The sequence below is a fragment of the Podarcis cretensis genome (genome assembly GCF_951804945.1).
Source record: "Podarcis cretensis genome assembly, chromosome: 7".
NCBI lineage: Eukaryota > Metazoa > Chordata > Lepidosauria > Squamata > Lacertidae > Podarcis > Podarcis cretensis.
This window is the reverse complement of record NC_137176.1, coordinates 7,033,128-7,060,724: the sequence shown is the minus strand read 5'-3', so window position 1 is coordinate 7,060,724 and position 27,597 is coordinate 7,033,128. Positions and strand designations below refer to the sequence as shown.

At 46.1% G+C, this 27,597-nt stretch overlaps 2 protein-coding genes across 2 annotated transcripts in view; both read left to right on the top strand.

Moving 5' to 3' along the window:
* The first annotated feature begins 1,471 nt into the window (after positions 1-1,471).
* Positions 1,472-8,238, top strand: SEC22B (SEC22 homolog B, vesicle trafficking protein). The gene is made up of 5 exons (XM_079983688.1): positions 1,472-1,632; positions 2,206-2,315; positions 2,475-2,635; positions 3,458-3,604; positions 6,792-8,238. The coding sequence occupies exons 1-5, from the start codon at positions 1,558-1,560 to the stop codon at positions 6,944-6,946; spliced, it is 648 nt and encodes a 215-aa protein (XP_079839814.1). The 5' UTR covers positions 1,472-1,557; the 3' UTR covers positions 6,947-8,238.
* Positions 8,239-13,320: 5,082 nt separating this feature from the next.
* Positions 13,321-27,597, top strand: part of ALOX5 (arachidonate 5-lipoxygenase) — a 39,835-nt gene continuing 25,558 nt past the window's right edge. The window contains exons 1-4 of the mRNA XM_079983572.1: positions 13,321-13,501; positions 24,199-24,397; positions 25,448-25,529; positions 26,516-26,638. Of these exons, the coding sequence (XP_079839698.1) occupies positions 13,352-13,501; positions 24,199-24,397; positions 25,448-25,529; positions 26,516-26,638 (554 nt within the window). The 5' untranslated portion in view covers positions 13,321-13,351. The remainder of the gene's footprint in view (positions 13,502-24,198; positions 24,398-25,447; positions 25,530-26,515; positions 26,639-27,597) is intronic.

Here is a 27,597-nt window from a genome sequence, read left to right as displayed (position 1 = left end):
CCCCCCCTCGGGCGGGGAAGGGCTGACGGAACTCCTTGCGCCAGGACTACGGCAGCCCCAACGTGCTGCTTAGCATCTCCTCCAACCAGTGCAGCATCATAATGTAGTGATTTCCCCCTCTGCATCCCTTTCATAACTCTATTTTTATAAATCATATGTCCATCCATCGTTCAAATTTTTACTACAAGTTTTCTGTCAATCCTACCAATGTATGTAACTCTTTACAATAGCTTTTCAACTAAATTATAAACTTTCCCCATTCTTTATTAAAGAGGTCCTCTTCCTGGTTTCTAATTCTGCCTGTAAGCTTTGCCATCTCGACGTCGTTCCTCAGTTTTGTCTGCCCCTCTTCTTTGGTGGGAGTTGTAGACCCTTGGGATCATCTAGTCCAACCCCCTGCAAAACACAGTCAGTCGCAGCCAAAGCAGCATGGATCCATCAGTGGCGGATTTCTGTATAAACTAAACCAAAATCCCTTATTTTGGCTGCTGATCCCTTATTTTCGAGGCTACTGGTCCCTTATTTTCAAATGCCTTGCCGTGGCGAAGGGGCTTGAAGAACTCAGAGAAGCTATGAACTATGCCGAGCAGGGCACCCAAGATGAACAGGTCATAGTGGAGAGTTTTGACCAAACGTGATCCACCTGGAGGAGGAACCGGCAAGCCACTCCAGTATCCCTGCCAAGAAAACTCCATGGACAAAGACAACAGGCATATAAAAGTTATGACGTTTCCCAGTAGTGATGTATGGAAGTGAGAGCTGGACCATAAAGAAGGCTGATCGCCAAAGAATTGATGCTTTTGAATTATGGTGCTGGAGGAGACTCTTGAGAGTCCCATGGACTGCAAGAAGATCAAACCGATCCATTCTGAAGGAAATCAGCCCTGAGTGCTCACTGGAAGGGCAGATCCTGAAGCTGAGGCTCCAGTACTTTGGCCACCTCATGAGAAGAGAAGACTCCCTGGAGAAGACCCTGATGTTGGGAAAGATGGAGGGCACAAGGAGAAGGGGGCGACAGAGAACGAGATGGTTGGATAGTGTTTTCGAGGTTACCAGCATGAGTTTGACCAAACTGCGGGAGGCAGTGGAAGACAGGAGTGCCTGGTGTGCTCTGGTCCATGGTGTCACGAAGAGTCGGACACGACTAAACGACTAAACAACAACAACAAAAGTTGACAGCTGTGCTCCCTCCCCGCGACCTGCCTGCTTTCGGCTGCTCCCCCCAGTCGCTTCCCAGCCCAGCCCCGCGCTGCTGCAGCAGCAGCAGCAGGGAGTTCCAAGGCTAATGCAAGAGCGGGAGGATTGGGCACCGTGGGCCGTGCGCGCCGTCCTTTCCCCGGCGCCACAGAGAAGCCGACGGCCAGAGGGAAGCGGGAGAGCAGCAGCGGAACCGGAGCTCCGGGGGCGCCGCGTTCCGCCCGGGCCTTTAAACCACCGGAACGGAAGTGGGCCGGAGCATTTCCCCCCACGAACCCGGAAGTTCCCTTTCGCCTTCCGGCCAGCTCCGCTGTTGTGGGCCGTGGTGCAGCGGCAGCCGCGGGTGCGAGGCAGGCGGCCATGGTGCTCCTCACCGTCATCGCGCGGGTGGCCGACGGGCTTCCTCTGGCCGCCTCCATGCAGGAAGACGAGCAGGTGAGCGGCGGCCGGGCCGAGCCAGGCCTCCACCTCCTGCTCCCGGGACTCCGGGCGCGGCTACTCGGAAGCAGGAGCCCTCCCTGCGCGATCCTCCGTCGGTCCGCTGGAGATGTCGGCCTCGGGGCTCCCCTCCAGGCCTGCCTGGGAGGTCCGCGGTTGCTGGGCGGGCCCGGACGAGAATGGCCCTCCTGGCTCCTGAAGTCAAGGGCCGGATGAATCTGCTTCTCTTCCCACCCCCCACCGCAAGAGAGAGCCCCCACCGCCCATCTAAGAGATGAGGCAGGCAGGGACAGCCTTCCTTCCTTCGCTCTGAATATTTTGCTTTCTTAGAAGAACACATTGTGGGGGCTGGGAATCCTGAGCTGAAATTTCGGGGGTCCAGCTGGGTGCCTTTTCTGTTCTTGTATAAAGGAAACAGTCTAGTAGCAGCACCAGAAGGGGAAGCATTTGGGTTTGGTTATTCTTGACCCAGTTCCTGTTGGCTCAGTGACTGACACTTTGCTCTGAGCAAAGGCCAGTGCTTTGTCAGCCTGCTGGAACTTGGCATTAAAGATTTGTGTTGTTTTGTAGTCTGGTAGAGACCTGCAGCAGTACCAGAGCCAAGCCAAACAGCTGTTCCGGAAGCTCAATGAACAGTCTCCGACCAGGTGCACCTTGGAAGCAGGAGCCATGACTTTTCAGTAAGTACAACAAAAACTCAATAGGAAGTTGTAGACCATATGCTGGATTAGGGGTTGCTAGAGAGGATGATTGCTCCGTGTCTTTAGGGAAAATTTGGGAAAGATGTAAGTTGGTTTGCTGTCGAGCTAACATCAGACCTGTTGTATCGTCTTTTGCAGTTACATCATTGAGAGAGGAGTGTGTTACCTGGTATTGTGTGAAGCTGCCTTCCCCAAAAAGCTGGCCTTTGCATACCTGGAAGATTTGCACTCAGAATTTGATGAGCAGCATGGAAAGAAGGTCCCAACGGTGTCCAGGCCCTATTCTTTCATTGAGTTTGGTGAGGTTCTTCCCCTTCCTCATCAGGCAAAGGCCTGCCTGCAAGGTTCCTTTGGTAGTCCTGATGGCAGCTTCTCCTCCTTCTGCCACCCCTAGTTCTCCATCCTGGAAAGTTTCTTGCATTAGCACAGTCCTTTAAAAAATAATAATTGTTGTCCTCTAAAAAGACCCCAGAGACTGGATCCTCCCAGAAGTTTTACAGAATATCAGGTCAGATTATGCAATTATCCCTTTCCCTCACACAAATACAGTGGACTCTGACATTCTTTGTTCTTGGGTGATCTGTGTCATCTCTTATAAACACTCTTGTACTTAGGACCAGTGAGAGTTTCTGAATGCTTGCCACCATGGTTGCTCAACCTTGATAGGAAAATTATGGACTATTATTACATGTGATGCTGCAACCATCATTAAGTTGCACACCTGTGTTACACAAAAACGCCTATTTAGCAATAGGTGAATGTGAGTTCCAATTTTATAAGTATCTCAGTGCACAGGGAGAGTAGATTTAACCCTTCCCAACTGTTACCACAGTGACAATTCCCATCCCACCCTATTATTAGCTTTAGAAGAAAATGCTCTAAAGCATGCCAATGGAGCTAACAGTCTTGGGGAGCCAATTTTCATTAGGACCATGATTGTGGAGACAAGGTTAAACCTCCTCTCCACTGAATGCTACAATGAAAATTGCCACCAAAAAGGATAATTGGTGGACAACCAAGACTGACCACATGTGTGGAACTGATAAATAAAAGACATAAATTAGCTGTTGGACACTGAAGGGAAGAGAGACTAATTCATGAGCAGCTACCTCTTGTTTCAGATACTTATATCCAGAAAACCAAGAAACTATATATTGACAGTCGTGCAAGAAGAAACCTTGGCTCCATCAACACAGAGTTGCAGGATGTACAGAGAATCATGGTAGCCAACATTGAAGAAGTTCTACAACGAGGCGAAGCACTTTCAGGTACGGTGACTGTTGGGTGCACACGCTGCTCTGCCTTTTTCTGGGATGATCAGATGCGATTGTAGCCTATGCAGTAGGAACGGGGGAAGCGGTGGCAAGCTGCTTTGTGCAATATAACACACCCTGTATGCACATGCGCTTTCCCTACGTTAAGATATTCAACAGATGCTTTATTATGGGGGCCCACATCATTGGAATTGCAGTAAGTGGCTATTTTCTCCCTTGTGGTGCTCTGAGATTGAATGTGTTCCAGCTCTGATGTCGCTTTGATGTCATGTCATAAATATTCAAATAACTGTTTTTATGTAGTTCCCCCTCCCCATTTTGTGGCTTGCCCTGTGATTTTTTTGGTAAAGGGTGGGACATAAATAAAATAAATAAATGTGAACACTTTTTAATATATCCAGGTTTCATAAGTGTTTATACATGTTTTATATTTACTCATGATTTTATGCTGCTCTTACATATATTTTTTTCCTGCTTCTACAGCATTGTCTGTATATGTTAACTGCTTTTATTCTGATTTGCTTTGCTTTATTAAGTCCCCTGGAAACTTGCTTGAAGGGTGTAGTAGAATACCAGGAATAATTTCTATCATGTTGTGCACCATAGCAAGCATGACAATTTCCAGCCTTGGCCAGGCAAAAACCTGTTGACCCCTGTTCCCCAAAACTCTGTTAGTGGTGCTCCAGCAATCATCTCTGCTCTGGATTCTCATCTCTCTCGCCATTCAACAAATCTTTATTCTTCTCCTTAGAATTAAAGCACCCTACAGCTTTGCCCTGTACAGTGACATGTTGTGCCCTGTGATCTTCCCCAAACTTCACTGCACTCTTATAGCATCTTAAAGTCTCCTACTCTTTTCTGTTCACTCGCAATCCCTTGTACCTTGAACTCTTCCCCCATAACACCTGGGTGTTACTACTTATTTCTTTTTCTTTAAATCATAGAATCATAGAATTGGAAGGGACCCGGAGGGTCATCTAGTCCAACCCCCTGCAGTTCAGGAATATCAGCTAAAACATCCATGACAGATGGCCATCCAACATCTGCTTAAAAACATCCAGTGAAGGAGAGTCCACCACCCTCCGAGGTGGGTTCCACTGGCAAACAGCTCTTACCACCAGAAAGCTCTTCCTGATTAGTCATAATCTCCTTTCTTGTTCAGGGCCTACCCTTTGGAGCAGGAGAAAACAAGCTTGCTCCATCTTCCATGTGGCAGTTCTTTAGTTATTTGAAAATGGCTATCCTATCTCAGTCTCCTCTTTTGCAGACTAAACCTACCCAGCTCCCCCAACCATTCTTCATAAGGCTTGGTTTCCCAGTCCTTCATCACATTGATCATCCCTTATTCCCAGTTAAATTAGGCCTAAATATACATATCTTCTTTTGCTTGCTTTCTTCCCATGTTACCATTGCATATCCCATTCTTCATCTTTTTTTCTTTTTTCTTTTGTTCATCATGCTTAAATTATAAGTTCCTCAGAACAGAGATCTGCCTTTTCTGATTTTGCCCTAAAGCCAAAGCAGGCAGAATGCCCATCTCAATTGTATGTTGAACAAGCTGGCTTGTTTATGGTAGGTATCTTCATACCTCATTGCTTCAGCAATGGAACCTGGCCTGGAACCATGCCTAACTTGGCAGTGGTTGCAGTAGCCACCCATCACTTGGGCAAATGGTATAGCACCTTTCTTCTCTGTGATGGAGCTCCACCTCTGTAGCTTCTGCTTCTCCACCTCTGTAGCTTTTGCTTCATACTTTTCAAAATTCCTTGCTTCCTCTTCTGTTTGAGCAGCAATTGAGCAGTTCAGATGTGAACTTATGCAGTTTGCCATTACATGTCCCACCCCAGACCCAAAATGTGGGAGCTACATTATTATAGAACTCAGGGCAGTTTTTGAAAGTTTGACAAACTGTTCTTCCACTTGCTGTGCCCATAATATGTGTGTCCAGCTTCTCTTTAATGAAGAAGTGGGGCTTACTTCCAAGGGTACAGGAAAAGAAGGGGCTGGGTGGTGGTGGCAGCAGCAGCAGCGGCAGGGGAGGCAGTGAGCAGGTGATGAGTTATTGGCAGTAGTTGGATCTTGGTATATAAATATTTGGGGCATGTATCCATGTGAGGGGGCGTTATTTGCAAGTAGTTTCAAAAAGGGTAGGGGAGCAGCCTGAGGTCCTCATAAATGGCAGATACACAGGCTGTTACATAGGCAGACATCCATTGATTCAGAAAAAAACTTGACTGGTTTATTCAGAGGGTTGCATTGCAGAGAAAGAATTCAGTTTTGCATGCTTCTGACATGAGTTTAGGATGCACAGTTTGCATTCCAGTTTACACGTTAAAAATGATACACCAGAGCTCGTGGGGAATAATAAACTCAGAACAGTGACTAACAGTATTAGCTATTGATTGGGACACTTTTGAATGAGAAACATTCAAAACACAATTCAAAAGTTGTAGGGGAAGATGGTTTTGCTCAGTCCTCACTCATCCTGCCCATATCAGCTTCTGGATTCCATGACTTCCCAGGCAGTGCCTCAGTTTCTCAGCTAGTACTTCCACCACCTTATCGCCGCAACGTCAGAGTTCTAGAAACCAAGGAGAAGTTTTTAATAAACTCTTGCTTGGGTCCTAACATACATTAACCTACGGGAATAAATGGAAGGGCAGTTTCCCTCCCATTCCCCACTTGCAGCTGCTTGTGACCCCTCTGAAAACCTTTGCAGAAAGTGGGGTGGGAGCATCCTTCAAATCAATAGAGGAAGGATGGGAGAAGACACATCCCTTTTGTGAGCTTCCTTTACTTAGAATCCAAACCTGATTATGGACAGCCCCCCCCCCCATGTCCCCTCCTACATTCTTCAGAAGAGTCCCATGTCCCTCCAGAGAGACTTTTCAGACGATAGGTGGCTGCTGGAATAAATGTGAGCTACTTTTTCTAACGAAAAGCAAACTTTTTGATTAACAGCAGATAATAGACACTGGGTGCTTGACAGAAACTGTCATCCTCCTGTAATTTTTCCAACAAGGAAAATGAAAACGTCTGCTCTTAGGTCAGACGTGACGTCAGCAGATTCGGGCCTTTAATTTGAAACATATCATGAATATATGGCAATGCGATAGAAATCCATAACTGCATACCTACAAATACTAATGTGTCTTATTAATTACTTGTTCTTTTGAAACAGCTTTGGATTCCAAGGCAAACAATCTGTCCAGTTTGTCGAAGAAATATCGCCAGGATGCAAAATATTTGAACATGCGTTCCACCTATGCCAAGCTCGCTGCTGTTGCTGTGTTCTTTATCATGTTAATTGTCTATGTGAGGTTCTGGTGGCTCTGAGAGGTTTCCAGGCACCAAAGAGGGACAGCTAGTAACACAGCAGATTCATAGTTGCAAGATGCCAAGATCGCCGGAATGTACATTAGAAGCCCCCAATGGGATGATTGTATAGTGAGAATTGCTGCTACTTTCCGGTGAATCTTAATTCCCAAATGTCAAAGCTTCCTGGATTTTCTTTGGCACTTAGAAGACATGAAATTTGTCCATCCCACTAGCAGCACGATTTCCATCCCTAATGTGAGAGGGAAGTCCTGAGTTGGCTTATCAGGCTGATTGACAGCTTTCGCGTTGATGCTGCAGTAGACACCCCCCTCTCCCTGTAAATGATCCCAGCCCGCATAGGAAAGGGACTCTAATGAACATTCCTGGTGCTAGTAATATTTTCTTAAGGGTCTGGATCTTGCTACTTGTGCAGAAATTCCTGTTTAAAGGCTGAGTCTTTACTGTACTTTCGACATACTGACATTACACCATTAATTTCTTAAACACGTAGGAAATTCTGCTTCAGTAGACTTCATTATTGTTAGATATATTGAATCATTACACCATTGATTTAGAAAGTAGATAAGAAATTCTGCTTCAGCAGACTTCATTAAGTGCTAAGTATAATGTTGAAAATAGTTGTCACAGAATTAAATTACAAGCACGTAATTCATTTTCATTTCAGATACAGTAAATCTATGTTTTTAAAAACAACAGCAAGTTCCACATTCTCTGCATATTTTACAGGGAGTGGCTTGGCGTCTCCTGCTTGTTGGGTTTTTCCTCTCTCCCGCAAATGTCACTATTTCTTTTGCTTTGTGCAGTCTGTAAGACAACCTACTATTTGGATCTCGTGGCACACGAAAGGGCTGAAGAAGAGCAGGTCTCTTCCTGAATTCTTGACAGTCTGTGCTTTGAAAAATTAAGCTCCTTTGCCAGTCTCTTCTTCACTGTATCTTTGTCTATTTCCCACTTCTGTATAGCAAACCTGTGGAGCAGAAACTGAGCTCTGGTATCTGTGTCTGAGGACTGCTGACTCTCAGAGGGATGCTATCATGCAGTGTGAAAAGTATTTTCAGATGTGTCTTAAGAGCGAATCTCAAATAAGGAGATAGTAGAACTAAACTCCCATGTGTTCTCAGGCAGCCTGTCTGAATATTTGCAAGGGGAAGAGAAAAGGAGTTGAAGAGCAGAACACCACTTACTATGTTTCCATCAGAGATAATGAAAAGAAAATTGGTTTTATTTATTTCAGTTGGCAAGCGCATTATTACAGCTCTCTCTTAAAAATAAAAGGTGAATTCACAGCATTTTATCAAACAATTTTTAATTTGATGTTTTGAAGCTCAAGCAGATATATATAACCACCTTTTTTGATAGTAGTTTGGTAGCTCATGGGAATGTTGTAGTGGACATTGGGTTGTATCCAGCTAAAGTAATTACATTACTGAAGCAATGGAATTCGCCCTCCCTGCTCCATCCCCAAACCTGCTCCAGGCCATGTGTGTGTCTCTCTCTCTGTGTGTGTGTGTGTATGTGGATTGATTGATTGATATTGATTGATTGATTGATTGATTGACTGCATACATACATGCATGCATGCATGCAGGGGGAGAATAGAGAGGGGAATTCCATTGTATGAGTAGAATGAATTCCATTCATGCAATGACTTTGTTGGGAACAAGCCAAAGTCTCCTGGGATATCCTTGCTGACAACCTAGTAAAATGTAATTTGAATAATACCACCGTTAGATGGATCTTCAGCTTTTTAAAACAAATTCCCAAACATCCCTCATTCATGACTGCATCAGTGGAAGAAGAATCTCAAGTAGGGTGTCATAGGACTCTGCCTTTGGCCCTGTGCTGTTCAACATCTTTATAAATGACTTGGATGAATAGAGGGGATGCTTATTTCTCTATACTACATTTTCGCTGAGAAGCCCCACTGTTGGTCTGGTCCACTGTTGGTCTGGTCCACTGGTCCACTCAATCTGCCGACGCCTGTCTTTGCATGCAGGGGAAGTCCCTAAGTCACTGAGGGTTTGAGACCCATCGGGTACCCTCACCTGGTTTAGATGGCCAGTCGAAGCTGTTCCCAAGGTGTGGCTGCTGTTGCATGCTGACATCCTCTAGGAGCCACAGGTGAGAGGTGAGTGCAGGGTAGGGACCAGAGGTGGCCAAACTACCCAAGAGGAAGCACAACGTGTCTTGTCCCAGAGGTACTAACCCTCCCCTAACACCCCAATACCTGGGAAGCCCGCCCATCTAGGAGAAGGCAAACTGATACTAAACCTCTTCTGCCTTGTGGCTATACACATTTGTGAGAGAGGATTTGGGGGTTAAAATCTGTACCAGCTGCCTGGTGGGACATCTTTGGAAGAAGAAAAGGCTAAGGAACAAGCCCTTCACAAATCTGGAGTGGAGTCCCTAAGACCAGGGGTCAGCAAATCTTTCTACCAGCGGGCCGGCTCACTGCCCCTCAAATCTTCTGGTGGGCCGGACTGCACACAGACACATGTGCGCACACACACACTGGCAGAGGGGGGCTTCTCTCCCCCTCCCCCTGCTTTCCTACTTTCTTGCAGCAGTTGGTAGCTGATGGCAGTGGCAGCGCCTCTTTTCTGGGATAGCTATCCTGGGCACGGGGCCAGCAGGCACGCCAAGCTCCGGCTGAAGCCTTGCGGCATACCCACTAGCCCCTCTGTCCATGGCTGCAGAGGAAATTCAGCGTCCCTTCAGATTGGCCAGTGTAGCTGCCCACCCAGAGGCTTCCGCAGTTTTGGATTGGCTGCAGGAGCTTCCTGGAGCCAATCCGAAGCCGCACCAGGTTTTCTCAGCGCGTGGGCAGTGAGGCTTTGGATTGGCCAGTGTCGCCACCTGCCTAGAGGCATCCGCGGCTTCAGATTGGCTATAGGATCTTCCTGGAGCCAATCCAAAGCAGCCCGGGCACCTGTCGCATAATTCAGTCCCCGCGCAGCGAGATGTCACCATGCCAGTTCAGCACGGGGACTGACTGGGCAGGTGTCAGGGTCCTTGGGCCTTATTCGGCCCACGGACCTTAGTTTGCCAACCCCTGCCCTAAGATGGTTGGATGCAGTGGCGTAGCGTGGGGGGTGCAGGGGAGGCCAGCCGCACTGGGCACAACATCTGGGGGTTAGGGTTAGGGGGCGCAAATTACTTGCCTTGCCCCGGGTGCTGACAACCCACGCTACGCCACTGGTTGGATGGTACATTCTATGCCTCCTTCCAATAGCTCTGGCAACCAAGCTAGCACCAGGTGTCTTGCTCCGTTTTCCTTTTGTCCACATTAGTTTTGTTTAAAAAATGTTTTCTTTTTTATTTTGACATAGTAATAATAACAAATAAATAAGAATAAAAATGTGCACCGTACTCCTGAGTCCATTCCATTGTAACTATCAAACCTCCCAATATTTCAACACCTCTTGGTGATGGTTTGACCCCTTTCAGTTTTAACAGTACAAATTCTACAAAAACCTTCCATATCTCCTCAAAATCATTTCTCCTGCATGTTCCCCATCTTACCTTAATAGCACATGTTAATTAATAGCTATATCCCAGGCCTCTTTATACCATTTTTCTATTTTGTATTCACCTTGCCCCTTCCACTTCCTAGCTATAATAACTCATGCAGCTGTCAATAAATTTGTGAGCAAGTCTTCCATAGCCTGCGAACCCTCCACACCATTATAAATTGATGATAATGCTACCTCTGGACTTTCGGTCAGCTTTAACCCAGTGATTTCTGTTATCTCCTTAAACACCCTTTGCCCCCCAAATTGTACATATTTATATCCCCACCACATGTGAACATGTTTCCCCCTGTTTCCTGGCGTAACATAACACTAAATATTTCTTGTTTATTTGATTTAATCTGACTTGTATTAAATACCACCTCCAAACTAATTTATAATTTTCTTTTATCCTAATAGACAACATTTTCAAAGTGTGTTTCTGTCACAGATTTGACTATCTGTCTGCTATTTATGTTTATATCCTCCTTTTCATAATCGACACCAGCCCTTTAACGTTAATAATAATAATAATAATTTATTTATATCCCACCCATCTGGCTGGGTTTCCCCAGTCACTCAGGGCGGCTCTCAATCGCATATTAAAAACAGAATACAGCATTAAACATTAAAAACTTCCCCAAAGAGAGCCAGTGTGGTGTAGTGGTTAAGAGTGGTAGTCACGTAATCTGGTGAACTGGGTTCGCGTCTCCGCTCCTCCACATGCAGCTGCTGGGTGACCTTGGGCCAGTCACACTTCTCTAGTCTCTCAGCCCCACTCATCTCACAGAGTGTTTGTTGTAGGGGAAGAAGGGAAAGGAGAATGTGAGCCGCTTTGAGACTCCTGAAGGGGAGTGAAAGGTGGGATATCAAATCCAAACTCTTCTTCTTCTAAAGAGGGCTGCCTTCAGATGTCTTTTAAAAGAAGGATAGGTGCTTATTGCCTTGACATCTGATGGGAAGGCGTTCCATGGGGCAGACACCACTACTGAGAAGACCCTCTGCCTGGTTCCCTGTAACCTCACTTCTTGCAGTGAGGGAACCGCCAGAAGGCCCTCGGTGCTGGACATCAGTGTCCCGGCAGAACGATGGGATGGAGATGGAGATGCTCCTTCAGGTATACAGGACCAAGGCCGTTTAGGGCTTTAAAGGTCAGCACCAACACTTTGAATTGTGCTTGGAAGCATACTGGGTTGAAATCCTTATTTCATTATCCATGAGTTGAATGTAGTTCTGAATTTCTAACCGGTTGCCTATCTCATTCAATCCCACCCCTACCAATTTCTCTCCCCCCCCCCCATTTTTTCCGAGGCATTTCATCTCTCCCATTGTCCTAATTGTCCGTCCAAGGGCGGGGGAGGCTCCTCTGATCACTGGAGCCACAGTAGAACTTCTCCCATTATACAGTGGTACTGCGGGTTAAGTACTTAATTCATTCTGGAGGTCCGTTCCTAACCTGAAACTGTTCTTAACCTGAAGCACCACTTTAGCTAATGGGGCCTCCTGCTGCTGCCGCGCTGCCAGAGCATGATTTCTGTTCTCATCCTGAAGCAAAGTTCTTAACCCGAGGTACTATTTCTGGGTTAGTAGAGTCTGTATCCCGAAGCGCATGTAACCTGAAGCGTGTGTAACCCGAGGTACCACTGTATTTGTTCTGTCTTCACACACACAAAGAAAACCAAGGGGGTATATTGAGGAGGTCCAGCAATCCAAGAACAAAGGGTGTGGTCTTTGCATTATTTTGTATATTGTGCGCTGTGGGGAATCATAGAACTAATTTGAAATATACTTTAAATCTCCCTTTACAAACGAAAAACGACACACACACGAGGCAGTGAGTCATCGAGGCAGAAGTACATCATTTGAATATATTTGCGCCGGAGGATGCAAAACAAGACTTAGACGGAACTGGAGATATAAGCCATATCTAGGATCTAGATCTTATATAGAGATATAAATCGTAACTAGGCAATTCCACTGCAGCACTCACTCCCGCTGATGCTCACAGAGGAACACAGTTCTCGTCTAGGTTTAGAAACTTTTGCAGTGGAATCCCAAACCCCGCTCCCCCAGAAGGACTGCTTGGACTTGGGGGGCTAAGTTGGAAGAAGGGAAGATGCTCTGCTAGAGCACCAGCCAAGTTCCTGCCAGAGGAGCCCCTAGACGGGCAGTGGCGTAGCGTGGGGGGTGCAGGGGGGGCCGGCCGCACCGGGCGCAACATCTGGGGGTTAGGGTTAGGGGGCGCAAATCCACGGGGTAAAGGTAAAGGTACCCCTGCCCGTACGGGCCAGTCTTGACAGACTCTGGGGTTGTGCGCCCATCTCACTTAAGAGGCCAGGGGCCAGCGCTGTCCGGAGACACTTCCGGATCACGTGGCCAGCGTGACATCGCTGCTCTGGCGAGCCAGAGCCGCACACGGAAACGCCGTTTACCTTCCCGCTGGTAAGCGGTCCCTATTTATCTACTTGCACCCGGAGGTGCTTTCGAACTGCTAGGTTGGCAGGCGCTGGGACCGAGCAGCGGGAGCGCACCCTGCCGCAGGGATTCGAACCGCCGACCTTTCGATTGGCAAGCCCTAGGCGCTGAGGCTTTAACCCACAGCGCCACCTGGGCGCAACATCTGGGGGTTAGGGTTAGGGGGCGCAAATCCACGGGTTAGGGGGTGCAAATTACTTGCCTTGCCCCGGGTGCTGACAACCCACGCTACGCCACTGTAGACGGGGCGTCCGCGGCACCTTCAGCCCGAGGAGCGGCAGCGCCTCAACCGGCCCCCGACGGCGGCGGCCGCGACAGCGCCTCCCCTCGGAGCGGGACCTCGCCCTCCTCGGCGGGGCGGCGCCTCCTTGTGCCTGCGCGCAGCCCCGCGACTTCTGCTCGGCTCCTGGGCGCAGCCATGCCGTCCTACTCGGTGACGGTGGCGACGGGCAGCCAGTGGTTCGCGGGCACCGACGACTACGTCTACCTGAGCCTGGTGGGCTCGGGAGGCACGAGCGAGAGGCACCTGCTCGACAAGCCCTTCTACGACGACTTCGAGCGCGGCGCGGTGAGTGAGGGACGGGACGGGACGGGACGGGACGGGGGCGGGTGGCGCGCTTAGGCAGCCCGCGCTCTGCTCAGGCTCAGAAACCCTCTCGCCTCTCCTCCTGCCTTCCTTCCACAGAGAGGCATCGAGACGGGGGGCTTCTTCCCCCCCCCCGCCCCAGCGCTGTTTCTCCCCGTCTAGCAAGCGGCTTCCCCATTTTGTGGCTTCCTACTGACAATGGAAACTTCTGCCCGATTCCCTTTTACGCCCGTCCTGCATGCCTCGCATCCATCCACCTCTCCGGGGCTCCGTTTGGTCCCAGCGCAGCATCTTGGACGTGGCGGGCGGTACTGGCACAAACCAGCTGCAGGGAGCAGAGCCGTCTTTTCCTGTTGGGCTTACTGGTGCATTGCACCAGGGCGCTGGCCTCTCAGGGGTGCCCCAGGGAGTGAGGGATCTGCGCAACTTTGTTGTTTTTTTTTATAAGATATTTATTGAAATTTTCCAGAATAATACATTGTAAAACAACAAAAAAGAAACAAAAAAAAAAAAAATACAAAAATACAAAAAAAATATAAGAACAACTAAAAAAAAAACCAACACATAGAATTTCCCTTTACTTATTTTCTTTTAACTTATTTTCTGGACCTCCTCATACCTCCCTTTCTTATATTCCAATTCAAATTATTAATTCAGCAAATCCTCACCATTAGTTTTTGCTTATTTCAGAACCTTATTTTCCATGTCTCTTAAGGCATTACAGCTGGAAACCACTTAATTTCTGTCCAACATCATTCTAACAATCATTAATTTTACAATATTTCTGCAAATAGTCTTTAAACTTCTTCCAATCTTCTTCCGCCGACTCTTTTCCCTGGTCTCGGATTCTGCCGGTCATTTCTGCCAATCCCATATAGTCCATCATCTTCATCTGCCATTCTTCCAGAGTGGGTAGATCTTGTGTCTTCCAATATTTTGCGATGAGTATTCTTGCTGCTGTTGTCGCATACATAAAAAAAATTCTGTCCTTCTTTGGCACCAATTGGCCAACCATGCCCAGGAGAAAGGCCTCTGGTTTCTTCAAGATGGGATCTGCGCAACTTTGCCAGCGGCCTCCCTTTTCCCTGCAAGCCCACCAGCTGTGCCCCATCCATAACTGTCAACTTTCAGATTTGAAAATAAGGGATCAGCAGCCTCTAAAATAAGGGATCAGCAGCCTCACCTGTCCCAGGGACTGTCTACGGGATATCTAACAATCTGGGATAGTAGTGGGAAGCAGCAGAAACGGTGCTGAAATAAGGGTAAAAGGACCCCTGACCATTAGGTCCAGTCGTGGCCGACTCTGGTGTTGCGGCGCTCATCTCGCTTCATTGGCCAAGGGAGCCGGCATTTGTCCACAGACAACTTTTCTGAGTCATGTGGCCAGCACGACTAAGCCGCTTCTGGCAAACCAGAGCAGCGCACGGAAACACCATTTACCTTTCCGCCAGAGTGGTACCTATTTATCTACTTGCACTTTGACATACTTTTGAACTGCTAGGTTGGCAGGAGCAGGGACTGAGCAATGGGATCTCACCCCGTTCGCGGGGATTCGAACCACCGACCTTCTGATCAGCACGTCCTAGGCTCAGTGGTTTAACCCACAGCACCACCCACACAATTTCCCACAAAAAAAGGGAAGGTTGACAGCTATGGCCCCATCAACCATAGGGCTAGCAGGCATGCAGCTTCCTTCCCAAGCCTCCAGGGCGGAGAGTGATCCCTGAAGAGGCTTGGGAAAAGGTCGACAACTCTGGGAAACGGGGGTCGCCTGAGGGATCTTTGTACCACAGCGCCGGATATGCTTAAGACGACCCTGGCGGGGAGCTTAAAAAACCATAGTTGAGGACTGCTGTGGTCGCTCTGGCTCAGTCTAGTGGGGGCTGGCAGAAGCTCTCCAGGGGCTCAGCCTGGGTGGGTTCAGTCCAAGTCTAGATTTGGGCTCATGGGGTGGCTGCTCCGACTGCGCCCCTTGCTCCCTGCCACCACACACAGCCATGCAACCTCCTCTGCCCACAGCAGTGAGTGTTACCGGGAAGTTTCAGCTTCCTTGCCCACGAAGGAGGGCAACTTTACGATATTTGCAAGGACAGCCGCAGCTGCCTCTGACTGTCGGGCTGAGCCTTGAGCGTGCAGCTGAGCCAGAGCGGAGCCTCCTTTTGCCTGCCATCCAGGGGCGTGGTGGGGAGAAGGAGACTTTGGGGTTGCTTTGCAGGGTGACCTGCTCCCTCTGCCTGCTGCACCCTCTTTCTCTTAACAACACACAGGTAATAGCAGCCATCTTTTTTCAGACACTGCAGCTGGGTGCTGACCCCAAAAACCTCAAGGTCCAAAAGGTGTGCAAGTGAGCAGAATCAGATGGCTCCTAAAGGGAACTTTTCCTCTGTTTGCCTTCTCTTTCTGGGTGGCGCAGCCTCTGGCGCCACCCGGAGAGAAGGGCAGGGAACGTAAGCAGAGACTCTTTTGAAGAAAAGCCACAGCTTCCACCTGCTCGCTCAGGGTGAGGTCGCAGGGCCCAATCCTATCTACCATCCCACCCAAAGAGAGCATGTGAATGAGCAAGGAGAGAGGGGAGCAATCAGAAGCAGTGGCAGGCGTGCCTGAGAACAGGAAGTCCAACTGGGCCCATGAGGCCATTCTTCCCTGACCACCTCCATCAGCTGATGCCACTGGTTCTGCCCAGGGAACTGGCGCATGAAGCCAAGGAAAGCATGGAAAATGCAGGCTTCTTTTTCACTCTTCCCACAGCAGTGCTGGGAGGGGGGGGGATCAAAGGGAAGCAGAAGGAGGGAGGGCAAAGAGGAAAAAATAGTTTTGTCAAGGAGGGGTAACCTACCTGTCAATCATGCAATATCATAATGACACCAGTGATTGACAGGTGAACACCCCTCACCTGTCAGATTTGGCCCATCCTGATAAGGATCCGTGGACTCACCTCTGCCTTACAGCCATCTCTTGTCTGATTGATTCTGCCATACTCCTGAAAGAAACACAGGGGAATGTGGCTGGTTCTGCAAGGAGCATCCTTCTCTCACTTTGCTGGTCCTTTTGCGGATCAGTAACTGGTTATGAGACCGGAGGCAGAGAGTAGGAATGAATGGACAATTCATCCAAAAAAGGGATATAAAGCATGGAGCTCCTGAGGATCATGTGCTTTGGGACATGTGCTTTGCAACTTGTTCATAAACCATCTAGATTAGGGGTGGGTGCACAATGACATAGCCAAGTTCGATGATGATACCAAATTTGTCAGGGTCATCAGCGCTTTTGTTCTAGAAAAAACGGTGCCTGTATTCCCCTTGTTGCTGTTTACATACTGTTTTTCTTCCCCTCCGCAAAATGTATATTTACAATAGCCCTGGTCCTGATGTGATATGCAGGAAAGTCTCGTGAGGAGCCAAAGTGCATCTTGAATATTTGTCATGGGAGAAAGCTATTATTTTTAACTTTGGACCTCTTTACAAACCTGTACTAGAAATCTACTAGCAAAGTCTCAACATTTTAAGGCTAATAATTCCTGTCACGCTATTTATTTCTCCCTATTGAAAAGAAAAAGTATTGTGAAGCATAGAGAACGGTTGTGAGAGAGGGAAAGCTGTTTGATGAGGACTGCATAAAAGTGGAAAATGACATGAAACCCCCCTCATCAATTGTAGAATTTCTTTCACCTCTCTTCTGCTCTTTTGGGGTGTGTGGCTGGAAGAATATATAACTATAATACTACATATCAATCACATCCTTCGATCCATTTGACCAACCAGTTTCGCTTTTCTAAATAAACCAAACAAGCCCACTCATTAACATACTGAACTTCAACTCATTTCATTATTGCTACGATGCTTTTTTTGGTAAAAAATAAAAAAACCAAAGAGCTGGTGATTTGTGTAAAACACTCCTCAAATAAACATTTCCAGAGAAAGCATCTCTGAACACACTGAAACAAAATGAGGGGCTGATGGGGTATTTCTCCCCCTTCCCCAAGAAAGAGGGTGGGGGAGTAAAAATAAAATCCTCCCGTCCAAGATCTCCCCCTTGATTACATGAATGAAACTGAGTCTGCCTGGCTAGGACTGGGAGATCTTCTTAGGATCTCTCTCAGAGGAGGCTGCTGTCACTTTAAAAATTTACTGAAAAAGGTGGGGAGGGGGAGGGATACGTGTTCCCTCCTCTTCTCCCCCCCCCCCCCCCAGCATCTCCCCTCCCTCCCTTGCCACCTTCTCTCATTAAAGAGACTTCATGAAACAGATCCACCTGTCAGCTGAGGGTTGCAAGAAGGGTGGGGACAGGAAGGGGCTTGCTGTTTGTTTTAAGGAGAGGGGACCTTTGCAAAGAGAGTCTGTGGTTGGGTGAGCAGGGCTCTTTATGCTCTTGGCCTGGTGGGATACAAGGAGCAGGATCTCCTTTCTGCTGATCACAAAGGAGGCATGCTGCACACCTCTTCCATCCTAAGAGCTTCTTTCCCCAGGGGCAAAACGAGACTTCATTCCACTTGGGTCAAAGACCCAGTTTGGTGCACACATACGGCAAGGTGGCCTCTTTCTTCCCGCAGTGTCATCCTTGGTTTCCTCTTTTGCATAGACTCTTTGGTTTCCATCACCACAGCTCTCGCTTCCTCTGAAGTCATTCAAATTTGTGGTGGGTCCTTTCGATAACAGAACAAGCCTTATGAGCTGCTGCGTGCCAAATACTCGATAAGAGCAGCAGATATGGAAAGTCTGAAAGGGAAATTTACTTGTAAACCTAATTCTGATCATAACTACAGTGGTACCTTGGGTTACATACGCTTCAGGTTACAGACTCTGCTAACCCAGAAATAGTACCTCGGGTTAAGAACTTTGCTTCAGGGTGAGAACAGAAATCGTGCTCCGGCGGCGCGGCGGCAGCAGGAGGCCCCATTAGCTAAAGTGGTGCTTCAGGTTAAGAACAGTTTCAGGTTAAGTATGGACCTCCAGAACGAATTAAGTACTTAACCTGAGGTACCACTGTAGAAGGTTATCAAGAGTGTACTAGACTCCACTGTATATATGTGGTTTGTTTGGAAAAGTCAGAATAGTGGGGTCATGCAGGACTAAATCATTAAAAGACAATAAGAAAGAAAGAAAAAGAAAGAAAAAAAGAAAAAAAGATCAGCATGGCTCCCCCTCTGGAACAGGCGTGCTGGAAGTACATCCAGTGGTCACATGTCTTCAGACTTAGTTCTGCTTCTTAATGTCTGCTTTTGTTCTTTTTCCTCTATAGATTCTTTCACAAATAATGTTGCATAATCTCTTAGTTCCGCATCTCATTTAGTTTACTATCCTTCCCAGGGAGTTGTTTTGAAACTTAAAAAATAGTTGTTGCAGGACTTTTTGCTTATTGCAGCAAAAAGAGATCCAGACATCTATTTCTCACTCTGTGACCATTAATATCTAATATATCTGCCAAGTTACAGTGTTATATTCACAGGGCAAGAATTGTTTCTGGAGGAATAACGTACTCACTTGGGTGTGCAGGTGAGTTCATGGACCAATGAGGCTTGTTCACGGCTTCTTTTCTTTGCCCCACCCCCCAAAAAATCACAAACCCAGATAGCATTACTGAATGTTTTTGAATGGCAAGTGGTCTGTCATCATTACAACCAGAACCATTCCAGAATTAAGCACTAAAGGGAATATTATTAAAATTAGAAACAGTATAGTATCACATCCTACATAGGAAGTCTATTGCAAGACAGAAGTTCTTAATGTGAAAATAAGAATTTCAGAAGGGAAAGCAAAAGTGATAATCCTATTATCTTTCTCAGGTCTTTCCTTATTCATACCAATCATCCCATTTACTTCTGCTTCTCAAGTGTACAGGAAAATAAATTAATTGTAGTCCTGGAAGTTTTTGCTCATTCCTATTGTGGCTTCATATGCTTTCCTGAGGGACGCAGGTGGCGCTGTGGGTTAAACCACAGAGCCTAGGACTTGCCGATCAGAAAGTCAGTGGTTTGAATCCCTGTGACGGGGTCAGCTCCCATTGCTCGGTCCCAGCTCCTGCCAACCTAGCAGTTCGAAAGCACGTCAAAGTGCAAGTAGATAAATAGGTTCTGCTCCGGCGGGAAGGTAAACGGCGTTTCCGTGTGCTGCTCTGGTTTGCCAGAAGCGGCTTAGTCATGCTGGCCACATGACCCAGAAGCTGTAGGCCGGCTCCCTCAGCCAATAAAGCAAGATGAGCGCCGCAACCCCAGAGTCAGTCACGACTGGACCTAATGGTCAGGGGTCCCTTTACCTTATGCTTTCCTGATGCTTGAAAAATTCTTGTACGACAACCTATCTATGTTATTGTTACCTGTGCCTCAAAATAGTATGTTTAAAAGATGGAATATACTTAGCTCGATTCAATGTCATTCTTTTTTCAATCTATGCTCTGCCCATTTTACTTGCTTTTAGCTTAAGCAAATTTCTGCCAGTGTCAGAACTTTCCCCCAGTCCAAAGGCAACAGTGAGGGGAGTATATGATGCACATAATATGATGCTCAACCATTCCTCATAAGACTTGGTTTCCAGACCCTTGATCATCTTGGTTGACCTCGTCTGCACAGGTTCCAGCTTGTCAATATTCTTCTTCAACTGTGGTGCTCAGAACGGGTCACAGGATTCCAGGTGTTGTCTGACCAAGGCAGAATAGAGTGGTACTATTACTTCCCTTGGGACATGGGTTAAACCACAGAGCCTAGGGCTTGCTGATCAGAAGGTCGGCGGTTTGAATCCCCGTGATGGGGTGAGCTCCTGTTGTTCGGTCCCTGCTCCTGCCCACCTAGCAGTTCAAAAGCACATCAAAGTGTAAGTAGATAAATAGGTACCGCTCCGGCGGGAAGGTAAATGGCCTTTTGGTGCACTGCTCTGGTTCACCAGAAGCGGCTTAGTCATGCTGGCCACATGACCCAGAAGCTGTACGCCGGCTCCCTAGGCCAATAAAGCAAGAAGAGTGCCGCAACCCCAGAGTCGGTCACGACTGGACCTAATGGTCAGGGGTCCCTTTACCTTTATTACTTCCCTTAATCTGGACACTAGACTTCTGTTGATGCAGCCTAGAATATCCCTAGCTTTTTTGCTGCAGCATCACACTGTGGACTCATGTTAAGCTTATGGTCCACCAAGACCCTTAGATCCTTTTCACATGTACTGCTAGTAAGCCAGGTGTCCCTATCCTATATTTGTGCAGCTGTCATCTTTACCTGCAGCACACCTGATGTCACATATGATCTAGTGGGGCAGGTGTGTGTGGCTTGGGTAAAATAGCCTCACAGGTCATATTAGGATCCCTGGTGGGCCTAATATGGCTCAAGGACCAAAGGTTTTCAGTGCTTGACATAAATGCAGGAGAGGGAATATTTTGGGGTATCAATACAATGTCAGGTAGTTCATTGTTCCACTAACTCAAAAATAATGGCAGATGTCAAAGGAAAGAGCTCAACCATGACCTAAAGGTCACTTATCTTATTTTGAAACTTGAAAGAAAAACTTAAAACTTAAAAGAAAACTTCTTTTGCAGCGGGGCAGGAAAGATGCCGAATAAAATATTATTCAGAGAGCAGGCCTGAGATTTACAATAAAATGCATTGCTATATAATGTTTTCTTTGTTAATTCTGATTTATCACCTTGTCAAAAATCTATAAATATAGAGATGTTTATACAGACATCAGATTCAGTCCATCAGAGCCTCCTGGGCTTTTAGGTTAGGAAACTCATTATTGCTGTGTGTCTGTGGGACATGTCAGACATATCATTATGGGCAAAAGTTTAAGAAAACATTTGAAATATTATTTGCTTGTGACAATCAGTAAATTGTGGCTTCACCCACACTTATCTTGCTAATGTGTAAATATTGTTTGATGAAGAAGATTTGCACTATATCTATATTCCACCTTCATTTCAAGAAATACATTTTCTGAAGTCTTTTTGATTGAAAACGTTTTGTTGGAGTAGTTCCTTTCAGAACACACAGTGCCTAGTTAACTGGTACCTAAGTGTTTTCGAAATACCAGGAGTATGATAGTCTCCTAAGGGAGGTCAAAACATAACATTACAGTGAAGATAATTTGGTATAGTTTGGCATTACGTGACTCCCCCCACACACCATGCTGGGAAGCTACTGGGTAACAATTGCACCATTGTTGGGATTAATCCAATGCCGTTTGCATATAAACAAAGTACTGCGATCACAGGTCGATTGTCTTAGCTTTACAGGGAATGAAACTGTAAGCTATCCCCCATCATATCAGAAGTAATATACACTTTGTGTTTTATGTTCTCAGCAGGAAAACCTAGTTTCAGGTAATATTTTTTGACCATCTGGATTCATCTTGGATCCATAGTATTTGCATATCTACCGGTATGTTCATTATTTTTCACAGTAAGAGGGCCACCCTTACTTGTTTCCATGAAAGCTTTACCTCACAGAATTATCTTTATCATCTGCTAATCACCAGACAAAAGGAAGCAGGCCTGGCCTTGGTTAAGAGAAGAACTATCAGTTAAGGCTGATGGTTTAAGCAGCAGCCAGTAGTTCATCTTCTGGGATAAATAAATAAAACTCTCCAGTCTGCAGGCGCTTTCGTCTAGGAATGCATTTGCCATGTGGATGCAGTACCCAAAAGTGTTTTCGCAATTATCACTAAAAGTGCCTTTGAGACATTCATGTGACTCTGTTTTTATGTGTGAATATTCTGGAACAATACAACCTTTAGAATGCATCTGAAGGCAGCTCTGTATAGGGAGATTTTTAATGTTTACTGTTTTAATATGTTTTTATATATGTGGGAAGCCTTACAGAGTTGCTGCGGCAACCCAGGAAGATGGATAGGGACAAATACAACAACAACAACAACAACAACAACAACAACTATTATTATTATTATTATTATTATTATTATTATTATTAACACAATACTTTTTTGTGAATCAGCTTGTGATCTTCAGATGAAGGATGGTATACAAATAGAATAAATTAAAATAAATAAAATAAACTGAATAAAATGATTAAAAAGCTGGGAGCTGGGGATAAGAGGAAAAGAAAAGGATCTAGCTAAGTTGAATAAGTCTTCATCAGACATCCATGGGAATGGAACAGGCTTGAAGCAGAGAAAAATTGAATAGCCTTCTGAGTATCCAAAAAGGGAAATAGTATGAAGATCTATGATGTGGTCAGTTATAAGAAATAAGCTTCCTGATTGGCATTAGCTCTGACAAAGGAGGTTGATTACTTTAATGGCAATGCTGGACAGAACAGATCTTAAATTCTAAATAACTCAAGTACTGGTGACCAAAGGTAGGCATACTACCCAGAAGGAGCATGATGTGTCCCCCACCAGAGGTACTACCCCTTAACACCCCCCCACTCACCCCAGAAACATATAATTTATTAATTTACTACAGGAGGGGGCCTGATGGAGCTGTACTCCTCCCTTGATGGGACGCAGGTGGCGCTGTAGTCTAAACCACTGAGCTTCTTGGGCTTGCCGGTCGGAAGGTTGGTGGTTCGAATCCGTGCGACGGACTGAGCTCCTGTTGCTCTGTCCCAGCTCCTGCCCACCTAGCTGTTCGAAAGCATGCCAGTGCAAGTAGATAAAGAGGTACCGCTGCGGCGGGAAGGTAAACAGTGTTTCCCTGTGCTCTGGCTTCGGTCATGGTGTCCCATTGCACCAGAAGCAGTTTAGTCCTGCTGGCCACATGACCCGGAAAGCTGTCTGTGGACAAACGCCAGCTCCCTCGCCCTGAAAGTGAGATGAGTGCTGCACTCCATAGTCGCATTTGATTGGACTTAACAATCCAGGGGTCCTTTGCCTTTTACCTTTTATCCTCCTCCCTTGCTGATATCAGTGGTAGTTCTGGCTCTCTTGCCCTCCTTGAAAGCAAGATGAAACCCAAGAGCAGATCAGGTGAAAATGTTGAGCACAAGGGAAAGCAGCACCAGTCACTTAGTTTTTCCTTAAGACATCGGCCTTGACAGCAGTTGGACTCCTCAATGTTTGAATTGGATGTAGGAGAGGTTCCAGGGACTCATTAAGCTTACACTAATTTTGTGGCCCACGTGTAAGTTGAATCACATGTGTGACAGCTGCAATGGATGGAGATTTGGCTTAATCCACTGTAGCTTTCTCTGTAATTTTGCAGCGATACAGCGCTCGTTGCTAAAAGCCTAGGCCAGGCTTCCTCAACCTCGGCCCTCCAGATGTTTTTGGCCTACAACTCCCATGATTCCTAGCTAGCAGAACCAATGGTCAGGGATGATGGGAATTGTAGTCTCAAAACATCTGGAGGGCAGAGGTTGAGGAAGACTGGCCTAGGCAGCCGATATAGTGCTCTCCAGATGTTGTCAGCCTAGAGCTCACAGCATCCCTTTCCATTGGCTTTGCTGGCTGGAGTTGGCAGTCCAGCAACAGGAGGGAGCCACATGAGCTATGTGGCTCAGAGTAGTAGCAAAACAGGCACATAGCCCTCAGCTTGTTCAGAGTTCCAGGTGAACTGAGCTCCTTGGTACAGGGGCTCACCAAAGACATGTCAAGAGCCGTCATAGCATGGAACGGCCCTAACTATCGTAGTTATGCTGTTTAGTGAGGATCAAATAACATCTTTCAGATGTGGCTGCCCTTAGACTCATAGACACTCAGTGTTTTCCAACAGATCAGAGCCTCTGAATTTCATTCTTCTAGATTGATACTTACGATGTGACAGTAACTGAAGACCTCGGGGAGATCCAGCTGATAAAAATTGAGAAACGGAAGTACTGGTTTCCTGATGACTGGTACTTGAAATATGTCACCGTGAAAACACCCATGGGTGACTACTTAGAGTTTCCTTGTTACAGATGGATTACAGATGACAAAGAGGTGGTACTCCGAGACGGACGAGGTGAGTGCTTTGCAGTGTCTTTGACTAAGAGCACTAGGCAAAGCCAGAGAACCTCTTTACTTAGTTCCTAACTTTACATATTTGTTGTATTACTCCAAGGTATCCAGACAAGAGATACGACTCATCACCTTCAATATGTATATCAGATTGTTCTGTTCAGTCTAGAAAAGTTGCTAAGTAGCTCCTTTGCTATGATAGTCCACCAGATCACATGCAAGCAATTATGGAAAATAGTTTATATCTGCTGTATTACATTTCTGTCGGCCACAAGTAGAATAATATTATTTATTCTTTAGCGATTGCAAATTAACAAAACAGTATTTGAGAATGCACCACTACAGTGATATGGACTTTAAGCAGAATAACATAACATAAGCAAAATAAGAAACTTATCTCCATTTGGTCGCCTAGAGCTCCAGGAACCAACAACAGAGCCAACTGGCTAGCACACAACACCCAACCAGTCAGGGCTTACATCAAAGCTCAAATTTATATACTTCAGACCCTTAGTGGCTGAGTGCTGCCAGGCCTGATATCTAAATCTTCCACCCTGTTCCAGAAGTCATTATTGGGATGGTGTGGCCACATCCTGTTGACACTGATATCTGAAACACAAACAGTAAATCAAGACAATAAGCAAAGCAAAAACCCTTGCCAACACGTATGGAGAAATAATTGGACAAACCAACTGGACTTCCAGAAGGGTGATCTGTTTCCTCCTTCAGCTGTCTCCACTCATCATCGGGGATGGCCCTTGACAAATGAAGCCCAAAGAAATGTGACCATTGGCTGAAAAAACTTGCCCACCCCAGCCCAGAAGATTAAGAGTTTGAGACAGGAAGGAACATATAGAGGAAGAATAGGCAGAGAGGAAGGTGCACATGGCAAACTGCAAAGATGAGACAGCTTGAAGTTCGTAATGACTGGCAAATAATCAGCTGCATTCTTGGCCTTTAGCTTATTAGTACGAAGGAGAGAACTGTGCTTGCCCTTTGTACAAAGCTGTTGGTGCATTTTTCAGTCTGCATATCTTTTCATCACCTTCCACAGCCAAGCTTTCTGCGGATGACAAGACTCAAGTCCTTAAGCATCACAGACGCAAAGAGCTGGAGGATCGTCAGAAGATGTATCGGTCAGTTTCCTAAAACTTCCTATTTAGCGCTATAATTTTTCTATAGTACCCTGAAGTTGTGATCAAGAAGACCTAGCTTTAATTTTACTATATAATAGTACACCAATATCTACAGGCTGTGGCTCTCAAACGTCTCTCAGACTATGCTTGGACAATGCTTGTATATTTCATAGAGACTTAGAGCCACACACAGCCATCACTTCTGGCTCCCATTTTAAAACAATGGAACTGCTACGTAAAGTACAAGGGCATTCCGCATGTTGCATATATGCTGAGTTCGTTAGGCAAGTGTTAGTTTCTACTAGTCGGCTGTGAAGTCCAATCCCAGCAATAATACAGCAATTTATCAACACATAGGTTGTCTGGAATTTTTCCGCAAACGCTGGACTCTTGCAGTAATGGGGGAGAAATTCTCTGATTAAAAATGAATCAAATTCGTATGAGTTTCAATTACATCAGTTTTCTGATCTAGGTCAAAGTAAAGCTTCATCTTCTGCACTAGTGAGATAAAGAAAACGTGGTATACTCATGACCCAAGAAACGTTGATTAGTTGCAAAGCCGGAAAGGGGGGCATTCATACATCTTCTTCTTTTTAAACCAGAGAATAGAGTGCAATGAAAAAAAGCCTTTTGCGTATTACATATATGCAGGGACTACAAATTATGGCAGGGTTTGGTAGCAAAAGACACATCTAGGCATGTTCAGGTACCCAGAGGCACTATTTCACACCCAAAGATAGCTTGCCCAGTTCATAACCACCACCACCACCCCAGTTGTTGACTAAGGTATATGCAGGAAACAACTAAAAGCTGTGTGATCATTTCTGGCTATTTGGTGGGCAGTAGCAGATGGGAGGGGAGTCGCCACTGTCCTTGCTGCCGAACGGATTGGACGGAGGAAGGGACTGTGGCCAGGTTGTGTTTCCTGTCCCAGCTTGCCCTCAAATGAAGAAGCTGCCTTTTGAGTTATTTTCATTTCTAACCAGGTGGGCAGAATGGCACCCAGGCTTTCCCCTGAACATAGATGCCAAATCTCACAAGGAATTGCCTCGAAACATCCAGTTTGACAGCGAGAAAGGCGTCGACTTTGTTTTGAATTATACTAAAGCGTGAGTATTATGGTGGCTCTCATTATTTGGTAGCGATATTCTGGATTGGTCTGGGATATTGGGGGAAAGGACAAAATTGATTAAAGTACAATTTAACATGTATTTTAATCATATAACACTTTAAATGACGATGCGAAACAGCACATGATTCCATTTTGAACATAAAATTTCAGTAATCAGAACAATGGTAACAAACATAATACTTATGACTATACTTCATAAATGTTACCTTTACAGTACAACCCAAATAATTAATAAAATGATACTAACACTATCAACATACAGTGGTGCCTCGCAAGACGAAATTAATCCGTTCCGTGAGGCTCTTCGTATAGCGGTTTTTTCATCTTGCGAAGCAAGCCCATTGACAGCTTAGCGGATTAGCGCTATTAGCGGTTTAGCGGCTTTTAGCAGATCAGCTGTTAAGCGGCTTAGCGGCTTAGGAAAGGGGGGGAGGGGGAAAAACCCGCAGGAACTCACAAGCCCATAGGGAAATTTGTTTTGCGAAGCGCCTCCAAAACGGAAAACCCTTTCGTCTAGCGGGTTTTCCGTCTTGCGAGGCGTTCGTCTTGCGGGGCACCACTGTATTCTAATTTTATCTACCCAGCCCCTGTCTTCTCACAGTCTAGCGAAATTTGTAAAATTAGCCAGTTCTAATATAGTCTCAGTTGCTTTAAAAATATATATATCTTTTGTATGGAGGCTTTGCCTGTCTGTCCAACTACTGTCTCAATTATTGCTGTATTTATTTATTTAAAAGCATTTTAAAAACCACATAATTTTTTTCAAAGATGTCTTGCTCACTTCTTTATAATGGCATTGTTGAGTTTGGATCCCAATCCACAAATCTTTTCACTTAGCTGTAAGTTGCATGCGCAGGACTACATGCAAGGGTGAACTGGAAGTAGAGTTGTGTGGAAATGACTCCTTAAAGTTCTCCACTTTGTTAATGGGCAGAG

Excerpts from the sequence above, each read along its gene's own strand:
- SEC22B (XM_079983688.1), top strand. The coding sequence starts at position 1,558 with ATGGTGCTCCTCACCGTCATCGCGCGGGTGGCCGACGGGCTTCCTCTG. Across the intron at positions 2,316-2,474 it reads GCAGGAGCCATGACTTTTCA|TTACATCATTGAGAGAGGAG; the intron begins GTAAGTACAACA and ends CGTCTTTTGCAG. Across the intron at positions 2,636-3,457 it reads CTATTCTTTCATTGAGTTTG|ATACTTATATCCAGAAAACC; the intron begins GTGAGGTTCTTC and ends CTCTTGTTTCAG.